We start from the raw sequence: 18,306 nt of genomic DNA on the forward strand, positions 1-18,306 counted from the left end.
AGCAAGGAGCACCCAGCTCATGAAATGCACCATTGCCATATCCTGTGAGGTTAGCCCAGGATGCAGACAGGAATTTCACTTCTGCCCTGTCCCTGTTAGAGCTGAGGAAGTCACAAACCTTTTGGAAATCCCTGAGCTTTCCCTCAGTGACCCTTCTGCCTTAGGAAGGAGCATTTGAGTGCTGCAGCAAGAGGAAGGAGCGGGTGTTGTGATGTCAGCCGGGGTTGTGTTGACATGGAATGCGGGCGGTGTCCTGAGGCATCTGCAGAGGCATCGCTGCTCCGAGAGCTGTGGGAGAGTGCTGGACCAGGAGATGCTTCTTCTTACCCTCTCCTTTTTAGCCTCCCTGACCAGCAGTGCCCAGGCAGGTTTTGTTTCTCAGCATTCTCAGCGCAGAAGAGCTGCAGAATATTCACATGTGGGTAAGTGAGATGGGGCTGGGCTCATTCCTTCTGCTGGGGGAATAAAGATGTGGCCTGTGCTGCAGCCTGGTGCACCTTCCACTCCCTAAACAAGGGTTTTATCCCACCTGCCTATGGGACGTGGTCAGTGGTCCCTCCCACCCCAAATTCCTGGGCAGTGCTTGGCAGAATTTCGGTTTGGGGAGGTGACAGGGATGTCATGGATTTTGGTATTTCAGATCCAGGGAGGGCATTCTCACCCTTTACTCTGCTGAGACCCCACCTGCAGAGCTGCCTCCAGCCCTGGGCTCCAACAGCAGAAGGACGTGGAGCTGCTGGAGAGAGCCCAGAGGAGGTCACAGAGATGTTCCAAGGGCTGGAACCCCTCTGCTCTGGAGCCAGGCTGGGAGAGCTGGGGGTGCTCACCTGGAGAGGAGAAGGATCCAGGGAGAGCTCAGAGCCCCTTGCAGGGCCTAAAGGGGCTCCAGGAGAGCTGGAGAGGGACTGGGGACAAGGGATGGAGGGACAGGACACAGGGAATGGCTTCCCAGTGCCAGAGGGCAGGGCTGGATGGGATATTGGGAAGGAACTCCAGGCTGTGAGGGTGGGGAGGCCCTGGCAGAGGTTTTGCAAAGAAGCTGTGGCTGTCCCTGGATCCCTGGGAATGTCCAAGACACAGGTTGGATGGGGCTTGGTGCAACCTTGTCTGCTGGAAGCTGGGGTTGGAAAAATTATTTTTAAATCTCTTCCAACCCCAACCCTTCTGTGATTCTGTGTTTCTCTGATTCCATGGGTATTTTTATTTCAGTGCTCAGGGATGTCCTGCCCCTGCCTTTCAGCAGCACAGGCTGCTGAATGTGCCCAAAATGTCCCTTTTTGTACCCAGGGTGTGGCCTCCGACCATCCTACGAGTCCTTCCAGAAGACTGGCAAGAGGATTGGCACAGGGACAGATGTCAGTCCTGGGGAATTCCCGTGGCTGGTGAGCATCCAGAGCCACGGGAAGCACATCTGTGGAGGCACCATCATCAGCGCACTGTGGATTTTAACTGCAGCCCACTGCTTCGCAGACAAGCTGTGAGTGCTGCAGGGGTGGCAGGGCAGCCCAGGCACAGTGAGGGGATGACTTTCCTCCTGGTGGGTGCAGGATGTGCATCTCCACGTGCCACATTGGTGTGGCTGAGCCCTGAAAGCAGGGATTGTCTCCTCTGGGGGAAACAGGCCCGTTTTTGAACATGGGAATGTGCAGAAATCTGCATAACCAGGAGAAGCAGATGGGGAATTCTTTGAGGGATGGCCTGAGCAACCTTGGATAAATGCTCCTAATGCTATTCTGATGGCCCCAAGAATTTCTTGTGCACCTGCACCTGTTCCAGTCCCCTGGAAAAGGCGATGTATTCCATTCTAGCTCATTGTAGCCCCCAAATCCCCTTTGTCTTTGCACAGCAAACACCTTTACCTCATGGAGACTCTGAATTTAAAACACCAAGCTCTGGATAAATCAACTCCATGCAGTGTCCAGGGGCAGAGTCCAGACCTCTGTGAGTCCCCTCCAAAACGTGGCAGGTCCAGCAGCTGAGACTGCTCGGTGACAAATGACCTGAGGCAGCACAGCCTGGAGCAGCTGGCTGGGGACAGCAGGGTCTGAGCAGCCAGCCCAGGGCACAGAGATCCAAAAGATCCAGACCATTCCATCTGTGTGGTAGTGACTGCTATTCACAACCTGTCTGCATTCACGTTCTACCTCTGCACCTCTCTGCCCTGGAAATCATCCTTTCCTAGGAGTGAGGGTGAATTCCTTGGGAATTCCAGCTGAACTGCCTAAGCCACCACCATGCCCTGCTCTGGGGAGGAGGCACCAACCTTTATAACCCAAACCCCTCGTGTTTACCGTGTCCTGCTGTGTTTTTAAGGCCACCAGACCTGACGGTGGCAGCGGGGGGAGCTGACCTCAGCCTCCCGCTGGAGGAGTACAACCCGGACAGCCTGATCCTGCACGAGGAGTTCAACAGAAGCAGCCTGCAGAACGACATCGCCCTGATCCTGCTCAGCAACCCCATCGAGTTCAGCAAGGAGAAAATTCCCATCTGCCTGCCCTTCCTGTGTGACAAGGACATGTGGCAGCACTGCTGGGCTGCTGGCTGGGAGAACACAAGTGCAGGTCAGGTGCTGGGGGAGATGCATTTGCTGGTGGAAGATGGGTTTTATCCATTTAAAGGGGATGGCCTCTCCCATGAGGGGTTTTCCAGACAAAGTTCCACCCCCCACCTCCCTGGTTAACACATCCAGACCCCCCAACCTCTGCACATCCACCAGATTCCCCTTCAGGGCAAGAACCAGTCACCAACAGAACCCCAGGGCAAATTCTGGGACCTATTTTGGTGCCATTTCCAAACTTTGGACCTCTTTTTGGTACCCAGATTAAGACAAACTCCACCATGGTAGGTAAATTAGCACAGAATTAGCATGGAATTATTAGGGCTGGAGGGAAGCTCATCTTATTCCACCCCCCTGCCAGGGGCAGGGACACCTTCCACGATCCCAGGTTGCTCAGAGCCCCATCCAGCCTGGCCTTGGACACTTGTCACCTTGTGGGATCCTTGTGGGAACTTCAGCTTGGGGTATTCTATGAATCACCCAGTTAGGCTGGGTCTAAAATAGTCTGGACTAAAGGAAATGAAGGTCTGGGGCCATCTTTGGCTTAACAGCTCCAGGAGCTGGATTGATTTATTGGTTCTGGCCACTCCTTCCTTCATTCATTTAGGACTGCAGATTGCTGTTGCTAATTGATCTCATTTAAGCCCTAATGAAAGCAGTTCCAGAACTGTGACCAAAATTGTGGTCTTCCAGAATTGTGACCCAAAATGTCTGTTCTGAGCAAATGTCACTAAATAGTCAATGAGCTGTTTCATTACTGGAAAGAATTAATCAGGACTGGGAGGGCAGAGGCCTCCTGGAGCTTGAGTTGTCCTTCCCAGGATGCAATAAGTGAATATCCCGTTAAATCCTTGCTATTCTGCTCCAAAGTGTTGCTGCTTTTCCCATGAAACTCTGCATTTGCCTTCTTAGGCTTCATTTTCCTCTCTCAGCAGTAACACACAACACTCTTGAAGCTGTGAAACTCTCCCATTTCACCAAGGTAACGTGTTCCCAGAACAGAGGGGCTGCTGCAGAGGCCCTCTGCAGGAATTCTCTTGAGCTCCTCTGTGCAAAATCCAGGGAGCAGCTCTGGGGATCGGCCTCGTGCTGCTCTATGGGCTCAGCTGACGTGGGTTCTACTTCCAAAAACTGACAGCCCTGGTAGCCCCCACCCTCTGCCTGGTTTTTGGAAGAAATCCAGCAGAATCTGAGTGTGGTGAGAGAGGGGTGTGATGGTGTGATATGGGCAAAGCCAAAAGGTACAGGATCAGGGAATGGATTGGATTGGAGAGACCTTAAAGCTCATCCCAACCCCTCCCCTGCCATGGGCAGGGCACCTCCCACTATCCCAGGCTGATCCAAGCCTCTTCCAACCTGGTCTTGGATCCAGGGACAGCCACAGCTTCTCTGGACACCCTGTGCCAGGGCCTCCCCACCCTTACAGGGAACAATTCCTTCCCAATATCCCATCCATCCCTGCCCTCTGGCAGTGGGAAGCCATTCCCTGTGTCCTGTCCCTCCATCCCTTGTCCCCAGTCCCTCTCCAGCTCTCCTGGAGCCCCTTTAGGCTGGAAGAAGCTCTTAAGTCTTCCCAGAGCTTTCTCTTTTCCAGGTGAACACCCCCAGCTCTCCCAGCTTCTCTCCATAGGAGAAGGGCTTCACCTTCCTGGAGATTCCTACACCAAAGCAATTTCATCTTTGGGAACTTCCATCTTAGCTGGAAAAGGGATGTGACCACTTTGCATCTTTTAGATCTTGGCATTGAGTCACAGTTCCCTGAAGGTGCTGGGAGGATTTAGCACAGTGAAATATGAAACAGGGAGTGAGTTTCAAACGATCTGAAGATCTCAGTTTTATCCTTTAGACTCAGGTTCTCTTTAGAGAGAAACGTGGGTGAAATAAGTGGGGTTTCCATGTAGCCCAGCATATTTTTCTGTCTTTTTGTCACTTACAGCTGTGGTATCTGTATTCCCATCCCAAGGGAAGAATAAAGCAGATATTTCCTTTGTGTGCTGCCATCCCGAGAGCCACTCTGTGAAGATACAGCTGGTCCCTTGTGTGAGGCGTGGCCCTGCAGCCCTCCCCAGGGAGAACAATGTTTAGATTGGATATCAGGAAAAGGACTCTTCCCTGGAAGAGTTGTTGGGCATTGGCACAGCTGCCCAGGGCAGTGCTGGAGTCCCCAACCCCGTAGGAATTTAAATGTGGATGTGGCACTTGGGGACATGGATCAGAGCTGGCCTTGGCAGTGCTGGGGGAATGGTTGGACTGGATGATCTCAGAGGTTGTTCCAATGTAAATTATTCCATGATTCTGTATTTTCAAAATTAAAATTCTGGGGAAAGCTCAGTGGACTTTGATCTGCAGGGGCTTGAACAGGATTCCATGAAAAGCCCCTCAGACTGAGTTCCCAAAAAAACATGAGTGAGACACCCCAGGCAGCCCATCTCAGGTCATCACCAAGAACACCAGCAGGAAAATCCATCCCTTTGGGGGTTTCCCAGTAGTCTGGCATCCCTGGAAGTGTCCAAGGCCAGGCTGGACAGGGCTTGGAGCACCCTGGGATAGTGGAAGGTGTCCCTGCCAGTGGCAGGGGGTGGCACTGGATGATCTTTAAGGTCTCTTTCCACCCAAACCATTCTGGGATTCCGTGATAAACTCAGGAGCACAAACTCATCCTTGCCAACACTTGTGGATCCCCTGTACAACCCCACAAGCCCAGAACCCGATGGTTCTGCCAAGAGACCCCATTGCCCTGCGATGCTTTAGAAATCCAGCTGAGATTCTTCCCAAGGGAAGTCTCCAGCTGCCCTGCAGCTCTGTTGATCCTTCTCTTTTCATTTGCTGCAGCATCCCATGTGCTGCAGAAAACACAGACGAAGCTGATCAGCAGGGAGAAATGCCTGCAGCAGATCCCACACCTCGTGGAGACCGTGATGTGTGCTGAGACAGAGCAAGGAGGAGGAGGAGGAGGAGAAGGAGGAGGAGGAGGCTGCCAGGTAAAGGGACCAGCATTCCTGGTCTGCTCCACGGCCAGGTTACAGCCTTGAAGGAGATAGGAATGGTTGTCCAGGAGGTTCAAGGCAGAAGAATTGGGAGGGAAGTTTAGTCTGGGGGTGTTTAATTTATTTTTAAATTATTATTATTTTAAATAATTTTTAATAATATTTAAATATTTAAATATTTTAAATATTTTTAAAATATTTTAAATTATTTTAAATTATTATTAAATTTAATTTAAATATTAGAAACATTTCTCAGGTGAGGTCTTGGCTCTGACCCAAATTAATTTAAATACTAGAAAATTTCTCGGGTGAGGTCTTGGCTCTGACCCAGATCTGCTTGGTTGGTCTGTGGATGCCAGAACGAGTCACATCTTGTGGCAGTGTGTTGGTGACACAGGCACTTTTCAAGCTGAATCACAGTTTGAGCAGTATTTTATATCAGGGAGCTGACACAAACACCCAAATTAGGAAAAACTCAGAACCTGTGCCCTCACAACACATTCCTACCCCAGGATTGCTGTCCTGGTGTCAAACGAAGCCTGGAAGTCAAAAATCACCTTGTCATTCATAGCATCCAGCTTTGAACCCCTCACCTGAGAGACTGAAAGGACTGGGCTCTCCTGCAGCCTCTGGCTCCAGACAGATTTCCCTCCTCCACTGGGAAATGGTTTTCTAGGAATCACAGAGTGGTTTGGGTTGGACAGAGCCTTAAACCTCACCCAGTTCCAACCCCCTGCCATGGGCAGGGACATCTTCCACTATCCCAAGTTGCTCCAAGACCCAGCTGTATTTTATACCATGGGTTTGGAGGGGTCTGGGTGGGGATATGGATGGGCAGCTCCATCCTGTAGCAATTACTCACTGAAGGAACTAAACCAGCACTCAGGGTGGAGAGAGATCCTCTGACTTTTGGGCAAAGGCAGGGGGCACCAGAACCATGGGATGCTGAGGGAAAGCTTGCTTTGCAAAATGATTTTTTTGATTAGCCAGAGTTCCATCTGCCTCTGAAACCATCCAAGGAGTGACTTTCACCTCCATTAAATTAAATCAAAAAAATCTTGAAAAGAATCCTGCCACAGGATAACATTAACATGATTAAAGGATGCACTGCCCAGCCCAGCCTAGCCTGAAGTTCTGTGGGTGAATGATGCTGGTGAAATAGCAGGAGCACTTGTTCCCAGCAAAATGAATCTCCTGGTCTCAGAAAGCTGATGAAGAAGCTATTTTAATCCACAGTAATGTCAGAGTTGTCTGAGGAATGAAGTAGGAATGTGAGATTTCCAAGCAGCAGAAGCACACATCCTTTGTATGGGTGATAAAACTCAGAATACAGCATCTCTCTGATTTTAGTGGGATCCTGACCAGGCAGGAATACTTTGTAAACTGGAATAAAAGGGAACAGGACAAAACCAGAGCTGAGGATAAAAGTTCTACTTTTCAGGGATGAAACAAGGATTTCAGGACTTGTTACCAGATTTTGCTGATTTGCTGGAGGGGAAGTGTTTTGCTGCTGGATGGTTTCCTGGATTTCTGAGAAATGCTGATTAAAGCCAGGGGGACACATCTTGGCCTCAATGGGCTGGGTCAGAAACCTGGTGGCTTGTCCATAGGAGGCTGCCTGCTCATGGCCTGGGACAGGACAGGGACCACTGGGCAGAATCCCAGAATCAATCAGGTTGGAAAAGCCCTCCAAGATCACTGAGTCCCACCTGTGCCCAAACCCCACCTTGTCCCCAGCCCAGAGCTCTGAGAGCCATGTCCAGACCTTCCTGGGACACCTCCAGGGATGGGGACTCCAAACTTCCCTGGGCAGCCCCTTCCAATGCCTGACAGCCCTTGCAGAGAAGAAAATTTTTCCAATCTAAAATTCCCCTGGCAAGCTTGGGGCTTTTTTGCCTTGTCCCTGTTCCTTGAGGGCAGAGCCTGACCCCCCTGGCTGTCCCCTCCTGTCAGGGAGTTGTGCAGAGCCAGAAGGGCCCCCTGAGCCTCCTTTTCTCCAGGCTGAGCTTTCCCAGCTCCCTCAGCCTCTCCTGGTGCTCCAGACCCTTCCCCAGCTCCGTTCCCTGCCCTGGACATGCTCCAGCCCCTCAGGGTCTCTCTTGGAGTGAGGGGCCCAGAACTGGACAATCCACTGTGGACAGTGCAGCCCCTCAAGCTACCATTGCCTGTAAGGATGACAGGGTCTGTGTCAGGTGAGAGTGAGGCCAGGTTTCATGCCCTGGGCATGGCATTGGTCTGTTCCACCCAGCTGTCTCCTGGGGGACTTCCAGGCTCCAGAGCTCCAGCTCTGCATGGATCAGGAGCCACCCATGAGTCACTGTGAAGAGGCCAGGAAGGATTAGAAGTTCGGGCAAGGCAGAGATTCCTGGTCAAGGAACGAGCCCTGGAGATGATGAGTTTGCTGTAGCCTGAGGAACCCTGGACACAGAGGAGATAAAAGCCTGATATTAACCTTTCCTGGGATTTGCTGAGGATCAGGATACGTGCTTTCATGTCCAGAGCAGGTCTAAGGCAGGAAAGTTGCTGGACTCAAGGTTGAAAATCCACATGATCCACATTTGGATCCAAATCTGTGAGCTGTGATGGAGGGAACAACTTTTCACATGGGGAGACAGTGACAGGACAAAGAAGAATGGTTTTAAACCAGAAGAAGAGAGATTTAGATGGGATATTGGGAAGGAATTGTTCCCTGTGTGGGTGGGCAGGCCCTGGCACAGGTGAAGCTGTGGCTGCCCCTTGGTCCCTGGAAGTGTCCAGAAGGCTGGACAGGGTTTGGAGCAACCTGGGATTGTGGAAGAAATTCCTCCTGATGTCCAATGTGAACCTCCCCTGGTGCAGCTTGAATTGAAAAGCCATGAATAAAAAGGCTCAGACATTTCACCAGCTGCCTTCATACCAGACCAGCCTAATTTGTGGATAACTGACCATGTTCCTTTAATAACTCAAGGAGATTGAATAGCAGAGCTCCCAAGTATTTGTACTTTAAAAAAATTATCCATTCCCTTAAAAAGAAAAATCTATTTTATCCCAATTCTCTGTCAGTTCTGCAGACAAATATATGGATTGGCTGGGAATTAACACTACCAGGAGCTGTAATTGACTTATAGTTCTATTTAGTCATAAACATTAACATTAATGGATGTTCAGGGGGTACAAGTGCTAAGGAACAGACACTGGAGATGGCCTATGTATTATTTTTTTGTGTGCTACATTTCTTCCATGACCCCATGAACCACAATTGATGTCTCATTCCTTGCTTTCTTAAGCATCTTTTGTTAGGCTCTGATGCAATGGTAACTTGAACAATAATTAGAGTATAAGGGGCTCACAAAGCAAATGTCTCCTTCAGTGCCTTCCCTGCCCAGGCAAAATTCAGTAAATGGCCCAATTATCGTCCAGAGGGGCTGTGGGGGGAGCTCTGATGTGGTGATTAGGACAAAGTGTGTTCAGCTGGAGTCACAGGTCACCTACAGTTCAGCAGCACATGAAGGGGGGCCGGGCCCTGCTCTGATTCCAGGGGAAGGAATGGTTGTGTGACCCCCAAGAGCAGTGGGGTGGTTCCAGCTCAGGTGAGTCCTGGGCTGCAGGTGTCCACCCCCTCCTACAGCCTGCAGCAGGGGGGATTTGGCAGTAAATCACACAATGGTTGGGGGTTAAAGGGACTTTAAAGCTCATCTGGCTCCAACCTTCCACTATCCCAGGTTGCTCCAAGCCCTGTCCAGCCTGGCCTTGGACACTCCCAGGGGTCCAGGGGCAGCCACAGCTTCTCTGGGCACCCTGTGCCAGGGCCTCCCCACCCTCACAGGGAACAATTCCCTCCCAATAGTCCATCCATCCCTGCTTTCTTTCAGGTTAAAGCCATTCCCCCTTGCCCCATCTCTGAAAATGCCCTTTGCAGGCTCTGGGATGCTCAGGGCTCTCACCCCACAGAGCTGGAGCAAAAGCAGCAGTTTCTGTGCAAACCTGGATGGGCTTTTCCAGCCATTTCACAGATGTCTTTTCTATAACCATCAGCATCCACAGAACCAACTTTACACTAACAGAGAGAAAAAAAATGCCTGATGATGGGAGTCGCTGAGATGGTTTTAAGCATCTGTGTTAAAATGACATCAAGCCCTGTATGTGTGTTTATTGCTCCCCATGAAATGAAATCCAGCTGAAGGGCTTTAGCTCACAGAGGGGGCACTTGGGTCTGAGGCAGGACAGTTGCCTACATTTAGTTCTCTATTAGATATCCCAGGATATCCCCTGGAATCCCACTGCTCCCACCTCAAACCGTGCCCCAGTGACTGCAGTGGGAGCCTGACGCTTCCACGGGAAAAGCTCTGGCATCCTTTCATATGGTCTTGCATCCTTTTTCTGCTCCAAACATGGCCCCAAAACTGCCAAGAAAGACTCATTAAATAGAAATTTCTAAGGGAAAGAAGTCTGCAAATGAAAGCTGTGGTTTTTATAGGTAATTGTCATGGACTCAAGGAGAAGAGCACAAACCAGGATAGTGTGGTCAGTCCCTGAAGCTGCTCGAAATACCTGAAGAGAGGTGGTTAAATGAGGGTCTGGCTGCAGTCTGTAGGGATGGGGAGCATCCACAGGAGCTCTGGGGTCCTTCTGCCTATCAGCCAGATGTTCCCTGGGGCTAGGAGTCAAAGTTATCCACATTTCAGTCCAAAGTTACTGCAAACCCCTTAAAAGTACTTTATTATTGTATTTTACCTTAATAGTAGAACCACAGAATCAATGAGGTTGGAAAAGCCCTCTGAGACCATCGAGTCCAACCATTCCCCCAGCACTGCCAAGGCCACCATGAAACCACATCCCCAGGTGCCACATCCACCTGTTTTCTGAACATTTTCAGGGTTGGTGATTCCACCACTGCCCTGGGCAGCAGTGCCAGGGCTGGACACCTCTTTCATTGAAGACTTTTTTCCTAATATTCAGTGACCACAACCTCCTGTGGTGCAATTTGAGGCTGTTTCCTCTTTTCCTACTGAACAGAGTGACCCACTCCCCATCCTTGTCATGGATTTCCCATCACTGAGCTATTGCTACCACCATGAGGTGTTTCTTCTCCCCAGGGGACAGATTGCTTTAAACAGGAAGGCGTTCTGGGAAGCCCCAGAACGAAGCAGTGGAGAGGTGTTTCTGCATTTGCAGTCCCTTCAGTTTCCTTCTTTTTCAATCCTTTGATGTGCAGCTCACAGAAATCAGAACACTTTTCCCGTGGCCCATGAGTTTTTGGGGCTTTCATCACTTTATCATTTTAGGGTGTGGGCAGACAAGTGAGCACATTCAGGCTCTGATGGCTTTGCTCTTTAATCTGTGAAAAATTAAGACCCTGGGATGGTGATGAGGATGATGTTGGGTGTCTCTTCTGCTTTCTTCCTCTGGGTCATAGATTCTGCTCCCTCAAACTGAAGCTGTTTGGGAGCCCAGCATGGTTTTGTGTCCTGGTGCAGCTCTGGATCCAGCTGAACACAAAATCCCAGCTTGCCCTGGGAGTGAGGAATGGCTGTGATGATTCAGAGGAGCTGCTTCTCATCCAGTGACAGCTTTGAGGGGAAGCTGTGACTCAGAGGCACATCCAAATTCTTTAAAGGAGTTGCCAACCCTGTGGAAGAGGGTGGTTCAAGCATCTAACATGTTCTGAGACTCCCCAAACCCTTGCAAGGAGATTCCTCACTGAGAGTTCATGGAGAAACGGGGCTGTCACAAAGTGGAAAGGATTTGAGCAGAGAAAGAACTTCCAGGAAGAGGGAATGTTGATGTTCCAGGAGGGCAAAATGCCAAGATGACCAAGTTGGCCAATGCCACAGCGTTATTCAAAGTGGTCAGAGTGAAAGGTGGCTGTGCAGAGGTGCAGCAGGTCCCATTATTCTGAGTGACTGGGGGTTAAAACAGCAGCTGCAGCTCATTATTGATAAAGAAAAAGTAATGGATATACGGAGAAGCCATTCTGGCTGCACACTGGCCATAATAGGCTCTAATTTAGCTATTACCATGTCAGAAGGGCTGTGGGTAGTCCTTCAAAAACATCAGCTTGAGGCTCTGGGGAGGTCAAAAGGGCAATGAGAGCATTAAGAATTATTAGGACAGGAATAAGTGGCAAAGCAAATGTGTTGTGCCAGGGCACTACTCCTGGGAGCCTCCCTGCCTAATTCCCATCCATTCCATCCAAGAAAGGAGTGGTAATTTTAGAAAAGGAGGGAAGTGGAGCAGGAAGGATGAACAGGGATGTGGAAGAACTCCTGGCAGCACAGGGAACAGCAGAGAAAGACTCTGAGGCTTGTAGGAGAGGTGTCTGATGGGGATGTGACACATTTCCGACCTCATGGGCAGCATGGAGAGGAGTCAAGAGCTGTCCTCGTGTCACTGCTGCTCCAAGCACATGAAGGAGGCGTGTCAGATGGCCTTAACAGGCAGCAGATCTAAAACAAAGAAAAGGAAGTGTTTTCTCTTCCATTAGATAATTAAACTATGGGAGTCGCTGACCAGGATGTTGTGGGTATTTATCCTAAGGGATAAATGGATTCAAAAAGCAATTAGGCAATTTCCTGGATGAAGATCTCTCTGAGGCCATTAGCCACTGGGATGTAAATACAACTCTGTAAATACTTGCCCTGTTCCTCCTTCTCGTCCCCTGAGCACTTGCTGCAGATGACAGAGACAGGAGTCTGGGCCACAGGGCTTTGGCCAGAGGCATCTGCACTGCCTGTGCCACCGCGGTCACTCGTGCCCCTGCTGACATCACAGTGAGTGAATTCAGGTCGTCTCCTCCCATTTTCCAGCTGGGAGATGGAGGGACAGAGGAGCTGAAGCTTCTCCAAGGGTTAGTGTGAGAGGGGTGTGATATATAATATATAATGCCCTGTATTACCTGGTGCATTTCTGATACCTGCACATCCGTGTGGCCACAACCCCTTTCCTCCCGCTTCAAAGGCAGCTGGAAACAGCTGGGCAAGTGATGTTTGCCAAAGCCTTTGCCTCCAGCAGCCAGGGCAGCTCTGATGGGCACTGTTGCTATTCCCAGTGCTGCTATTCCCGTGCTGATTGTCTCCAATTTGCACAGAGCTCACCAACATGAAAACGAAACCAGCAATGACTTGCAGGGATTGTGCATCCACCTAATGAGGATCAGATGAGTTGTTCTCCCACCCCCAGAGCTTCTCCCACCTCGGAAGATTTATGTGGCTGAATGTGTTTGTTCTGATCAATGACTGTGCTGCAGACACGAATACAAATGTAAAAGAGAGATTACACTTTTGATCCAAAGCCTGCTAAAGGCAGCAGAAAGACTCCTGATGCTCACAAAAAAAAAAAAATAAAAAAGGTTTTGGCCGCAATGAAAAAGATGAAATTTTTGGTCAGCTTCAGTGAACAAAGCACCTTGTTAGGCAGTGGCAGATTTTATACAACCCACAGCTATTTATCAGTGAATGTATCATTGCTTTCACCTCTCCTAATGGGAGGATTAACATGTTTCAGGCAGGAATTCAGCACCAGATCTGATTTGTTGCGCTTGCTTTTCGCTCGTCTTCGAGATGACAAGAAACATGAAACAGAAGCAAAGCTGCTATTTTTAGTTTGGTTTTTCCAATCCAGAAACTTGGCTCTTAGAGGGAAAAGCAGGAGAAGGTATCTGGTGTGTGTTGCTGACCAGGAGCGTTTCCGCACCAAGATGCGGGAGCCTGAAAAAACAGCGTTTAATAATTCTTCAATCCTCAGAGTCATTAACCTGAGCGTTCATTAAATTAGCGTTACTGGAAGCATCACAGAGCTGAGATAATTGTCCCAGCACTCAAAAACTCACTCCTCCCACTCCCTCTCCTACACAAGGATGGAAAACCTTGGGCCGGCATTCCTGAAGGCTTAAGGTGGATACAGGGATATTCAGAAACGCCCGAGGACTGGGTTTATTTTCTCCATCTCTAGTCCTGTGAAAACCAGGCTCCTGATTCATCCGGGCTGCTGCTGTAATTACATGAGATTATCACACGGGGAGGATGGTTTGGCCCATTTTGTGATAAAATCCTGATGTGAAGGTGCTGAAGTTTAGAGAAATGACATGTGAGAAGTGGTACCCAGGAAGCGGACGAGCTCAGCCCGTGTGGAAGGAGATCAGGATTTGGGGCCCAGGCCTTGTGGATTTGGGAAATCCTAAGGATTTGGGAATTCCCTAGGGAAATGGATTTGCAGCTGCTGCCTGGGCTGTTGGTTCAGAGCATCCCTGAGCTCCCTCTCTGCCCAAGTTTTAAATCACCCATCCTGCAAACATCCCAGGCCGGGAACCGAATGGATGTGGTTGAAGAGGGGAAGATCAGATCTGATCTGAGAGGGAAGCTGGGTGAGGCAGAGTTTAACAGGGTTCTCTGGCTCTGCCACCGCCCGGTGCCAATCGCATCCCTGCCCTGCAGCGGCTCCCGGTGCGACAATTCCCCCGGGACAGTCACAAGGCACCAGGAATTCACTTGTAAAGGAACACCCTTTCCAAGTGTGAACAGCCTCCGAATTGGAGGCTGAAACCCATCTCTTTTTTTTCTGAAAATCTCTATTTTATTTTATTTTATTTTATTTTATTTTATTTTATTTTATTTTATTTTATTTTATTTTATTTTATTTTATTTTATTTTATTTTATTTTATTTTATTTTATTTTATTTTATTTTATTTTATTTTATTTTATTTTATTTTATTTCATTTCATTTCATTTCATTTTATTTTATTTTTCATTTTCAATTTATTATTCTTTATTTTTAATTTTTATTTTTATTTTTTATTTTTTATTTTATTATATTTTTATTATTTTATTTTATTTTTATTTTGTTTTATTTTAGTTTATTTTATATTTTTTATTTTTATTTATTTTATTTTATTTTATTTTATTTTATTTTATTTTATTTTATTTTATTTTATTTTATATTTTATTATAGTTTTTATTATTTTAATTTTATTTTTTATTTTATTTTTTATTATATTTTTATATTTTATTTTATTTTATTTTATTTTATTTTATTTTTTATTTTATTTTATATTTTATTATAGTTTTTATTATTTTTATTTTATTTTATTTTATTTTACATTTTATTTTATTTTATATTCTTTTCTTTTCTTCTCTTTTCTTCTATTTTATTTTATTTTACTTTTTTATATTTTATATATTTATTTATTTATTTATTTATTTATTTATTCTTTTTTTTTTTCCTTTTTCCTGCTGGGAGGAGCTGGAGCGGAGCATCCCGAGCTCCCACTCTCCAGACCGAGCTCCTTATCCCCGTGTGGGAGGCTCCCAGCGCCTTCCCCTCGCCAGGATAATGCATTCCTGCCCCGAGGGGATCCGCAGTGAAATCCCCGGTAATGGAATCGTTCGGGGATGCTCATTCATCCCAACAGGATGCCCGAAACGCGCGGCTCCAAGGTCACCTCTGCGGTTTTCACGGGAATTCTTGGCTGAAATAAGGTCAGGAAACCCCTTTAGATGCTGGCTCTGAAGAGGGTCCAGCAGCACTGCTTGAGATGCAAGGACGTGGCCACAATAACAACAAACACTGTTGATTTTATGTTTGGACTCAACAATCTGAAAGGTCTTTTCCAGCCTAAATGAATTTGTAAATCTCTGGTCTAAGTCAGTCCCTTCCAGCTTAGGATATTCTGTAATTCTACAAACATTTCCTCTGCATTTATCTTCATTTTTACCTCCTGAATGAATACTGAACTGAAAAAAGAAAAGAAAAAAAAAAAAAGAAAAGAAAAATATAAGAATATTAATGACCAGAAGCCTCCAGCTATTGGAGTGGGAATTCAGCCATAAACTTCAGCGAGTGCTGATGAGCTGCACAGGGAACTTCAGCCCCTTCCTTGCTCGTTAATTAATGTGTGTTAGCTCAGGGTAGCTGCTGGCAGAAGGGGTTTCATCCATTAATGACAAAGATGTTTCCCAAAGTGGTGTGCAAACAGGGAAGGACAACATTTCCCAGTAAAGTTTGCTGTCTTGGGAAATGGATTTGTATTGAATTTGTTTACCTCAAGTGCTGCTTAGAAAAGGTGGAAAAAAAGACTCAAACACACAGTGCAAGGAAATTTATTTATAGCAGGGACTGCACAGCACTAAAGATGTCCTGAAAACCAGACAGGTTTGGCTTGGAAGAATCTTAAAAATCTTCTAGTGCCTTCCATTATCCCAGGCTGATCCAAGCCCCATCCAGCCCACCTTGGACACTTCCAGGGATCCAGGGACAGCCACAGCTGTTCTGGGCACCCTGTGCCAGGGCTTCACCACCCTCCCAGGTCACAATTCCTTCCCAATATCCCATCCATCCCTGCCCTCTGGCAGTGGGAAGCCATTCCCTGTGTCCTGTCCCTCCATCCCTTGTCCCCAGTTCCTCTCCAGCTCTCCTGGAGCCCCTTTAGGCCCTGCAAGGGGCTCTGAGCTCTCCCTGGATCCTTCTCCTCTCCAGATGGACACCCCCAGCTCTCACACAGCTTTTCCTCAGAAAAGTGCTTCACCTGCCTTGGGTGGATTTTGTGCTGCTTTCTCTTCTCCCTGGGCTTGTGTCCAGAGATTTCAGAGCTGGGTGTGCTCTTGCTGTTCCAGCTACAGCAGCCAACAGGACAATATTCCTTTTTTGAGGTGGCTGCAACCTGCACTTAAGGCCTTGCCCACACTGGGTGAGCAGTGGCTGTCCCCACAGCAGCAGGAAAGTTTTCAGGGGAAGTGTCTGTGGCTTCAAGAAGGATTTGTCAGGATTATTGTTCATCTGCTGCCCAGTTTCTGGGTGCCAGCCCCCAGAATTTGCAGTGGCAGGTACCCAGCACCTCCACGCAGCGGCTTTGCCGAGGAGACAAGGACTGAGTGAGCAGTCACAGCAAATGTCCCTTTTCTCTCTGGGATGCTGTCTCTTGCTGACAGGTTTCAGGTATCCTCCTGGGGCCACAGGAGCGTGTGGAAAAGGCTGGGAATGACAGGGCAGCACACTGAGCCAGAGCCTGATCTCTTCCTCCTGCCTTCTGTATATTTATTCTGCAGGATTTCAGAGCTGAGCTGCGAAATTTTGACTCCAAATTCCCTTATTTTTTTTTGCCCCCTCCCCAAATCCTCACAAACCTGAGGCAGAGATTGATTTTCCCACTCAGGCTGTGTGAAGCAGCTCCCCTGAGGCACCTGAGGTTGGATCCAGCTGTAACATCCCTCCTTCTGCCGCAGGTGGACAGCGGGGGACCTCTGGTTTGCAGCTACTGGGACACCATGAAGTGGTTCCAGGTCGGCATCATCAGTGGAGGAAAGCCAAACAACAGGATTTTAACACCTGTTTACAGCTACCAGGACTGGATTGAGAAGGAAACAGCCATAAGGGGAAAACCTTTCTTCACTGAGGGTGTGGACAGCGGAACACATCTCAGGGTTGCTCGTTCCAGGGCTGGAACACGGGTGTTTCTGGAGTATTGTCTCCTTTTATTTATCTTTTTAATAGCAATTCTCTCTACACTGAGGGAAGATTTTTGAAAATAAAAGTCACAACTGACACTTCATTCTTCTTTCTGAGGCCACCCTGCCCCATGTCACTGATGTGGACACAGGCACCAAGAGATGTCACAATGAGACAGGGAGTGAGGCAGAGGGTGAAGAAATGAAATGAAGGAGGCAGAATTTGGCCAAGGTGAGCCATAATTCTCTGGAAAACACAGATTTTCCACACTGCTGGGTCACACTGGACTCAGTTGTTTGCTAAGCCAAGTGAAGATGTGGCATCTGAAGGTGCTGATCCCCTTGGAAAGTTGAAACCCAGAGGAAAAGATTCACTTTATCATTAGTTGTTGTAGGATAGCTCTGGGCTTTTGTACCTTACAGATATTTATTAGTTGCCCTAATTTATTTTAGTCTAATTTTAACTAATTGTTTTTTTTACTAAGAGCACTCACAGGGAGCTCAGCCCCTGCTCAGGTGCTGTCAAACTTCAGGGACAGAACCACTGAGGCACTGGAAGAGGTTTCCCAAAGAGGCTGTGGCTGTCCCTGGATCCCTGGAAGTGTCCAAGGCCAGGTTGGACAGGGCTTGGAGCAACCTGGGATAGTGGAAGGTGTCCCTGCCCATGGCAGGGGGTGGGACTGGAGGAGATTTAAGGCTTATTCCAACCCAAACCATTTTAGGATTTTGTGGTGAGAGAAGTGTTTTGGGGGCTATCCAGAAAACGCTGCCGACAAAAACCCCTCAGTCTTAAAAATAATCAAAATTAATCCCTTGCAAGTCGATGGTAAAGAAAAAAGGAAAGAGATTTTTTCTGCTCTGTTTGAGGTGTTTTTTTTTCCCTGAGAGCTCCACATCCCAGCCTGAGCTGGGACTGAGCTGGTCCTTCACATCCTTCCATCCTACACGTGGTCCTTTATTAATCTCCAGCATTCCAAACATGTTGCTGCTGCTCACAAGGAGGTTTCAGCTTTTCTTGGGAGTGATGGGGAAGGAGAGAGGCAGCAAAGTCCCCTTCATGTCCCACCTTTGCATAAAAACACCTGCAATTTGCAGCAATGATAAAACCCAGTGAATGTGCAATGGGACAGAACCTCACAAATTGGTTTTAATTACCTTGATATTTTCTGGCTAGCTGGCAGAGAAGCCTTGTAAATGAGAATTAATTCATCTACCTTAAGCTAATGCAAACCCATCTTGGCATAAAAGTCAGGCTTTATTTTCTGTGTTATCTGAGCAGAAAATAATGCTTAATTATTATTAGTTCTGAGTAATGCTTATGAAAATTGCTCCACATTAATTTCA

At 47.8% G+C, this 18,306-nt stretch overlaps 1 protein-coding gene and 1 long non-coding RNA gene across 2 annotated transcripts; both read left to right on the forward strand.

The window, feature by feature from the left end:
- The first annotated feature begins 242 nt into the window (after positions 1–242).
- LOC111926124 (serine protease 55-like) lies at positions 243–17,064 on the forward strand. Its single transcript, XM_023922743.2, has 5 exons — positions 243–422; positions 1,288–1,477; positions 2,314–2,561; positions 5,390–5,538; positions 16,741–17,064. The coding sequence occupies exons 1-5, from the start codon at positions 314–316 to the stop codon at positions 17,038–17,040; spliced, it is 996 nt and encodes a 331-aa protein (XP_023778511.2). The 5' UTR covers positions 243–313; the 3' UTR covers positions 17,041–17,064.
- LOC147654551 (uncharacterized) lies at positions 12,311–12,756 on the forward strand. Its single transcript, XR_015282635.1, has 2 exons — positions 12,311–12,370; positions 12,611–12,756. It is a non-coding gene; the product is annotated as an uncharacterized LOC147654551 (long non-coding RNA).
- Positions 17,065–18,306: the final 1,242 nt, after the last annotated feature.

Source organism: Cyanistes caeruleus, chromosome 2 (genome assembly GCF_971803275.1).
Source record: "Cyanistes caeruleus chromosome 2, bCyaCae1.hap1.1, whole genome shotgun sequence".
Classification (NCBI taxonomy): Eukaryota; Metazoa; Chordata; class Aves; order Passeriformes; family Paridae; genus Cyanistes; species Cyanistes caeruleus.

Excerpts from the sequence above, each read along its gene's own strand:
- LOC111926124 (XM_023922743.2), top strand. The coding sequence starts at position 314 with ATGCTTCTTCTTACCCTCTCCTTTTTAGCCTCCCTGACCAGCAGTGCC. Across the intron at positions 2,562-5,389 it reads CTGGGAGAACACAAGTGCAG|CATCCCATGTGCTGCAGAAA; the intron begins GTCAGGTGCTGG and ends CATTTGCTGCAG. Across the intron at positions 5,539-16,740 it reads GAGGAGGAGGAGGCTGCCAG|GTGGACAGCGGGGGACCTCT; the intron begins GTAAAGGGACCA and ends CTTCTGCCGCAG.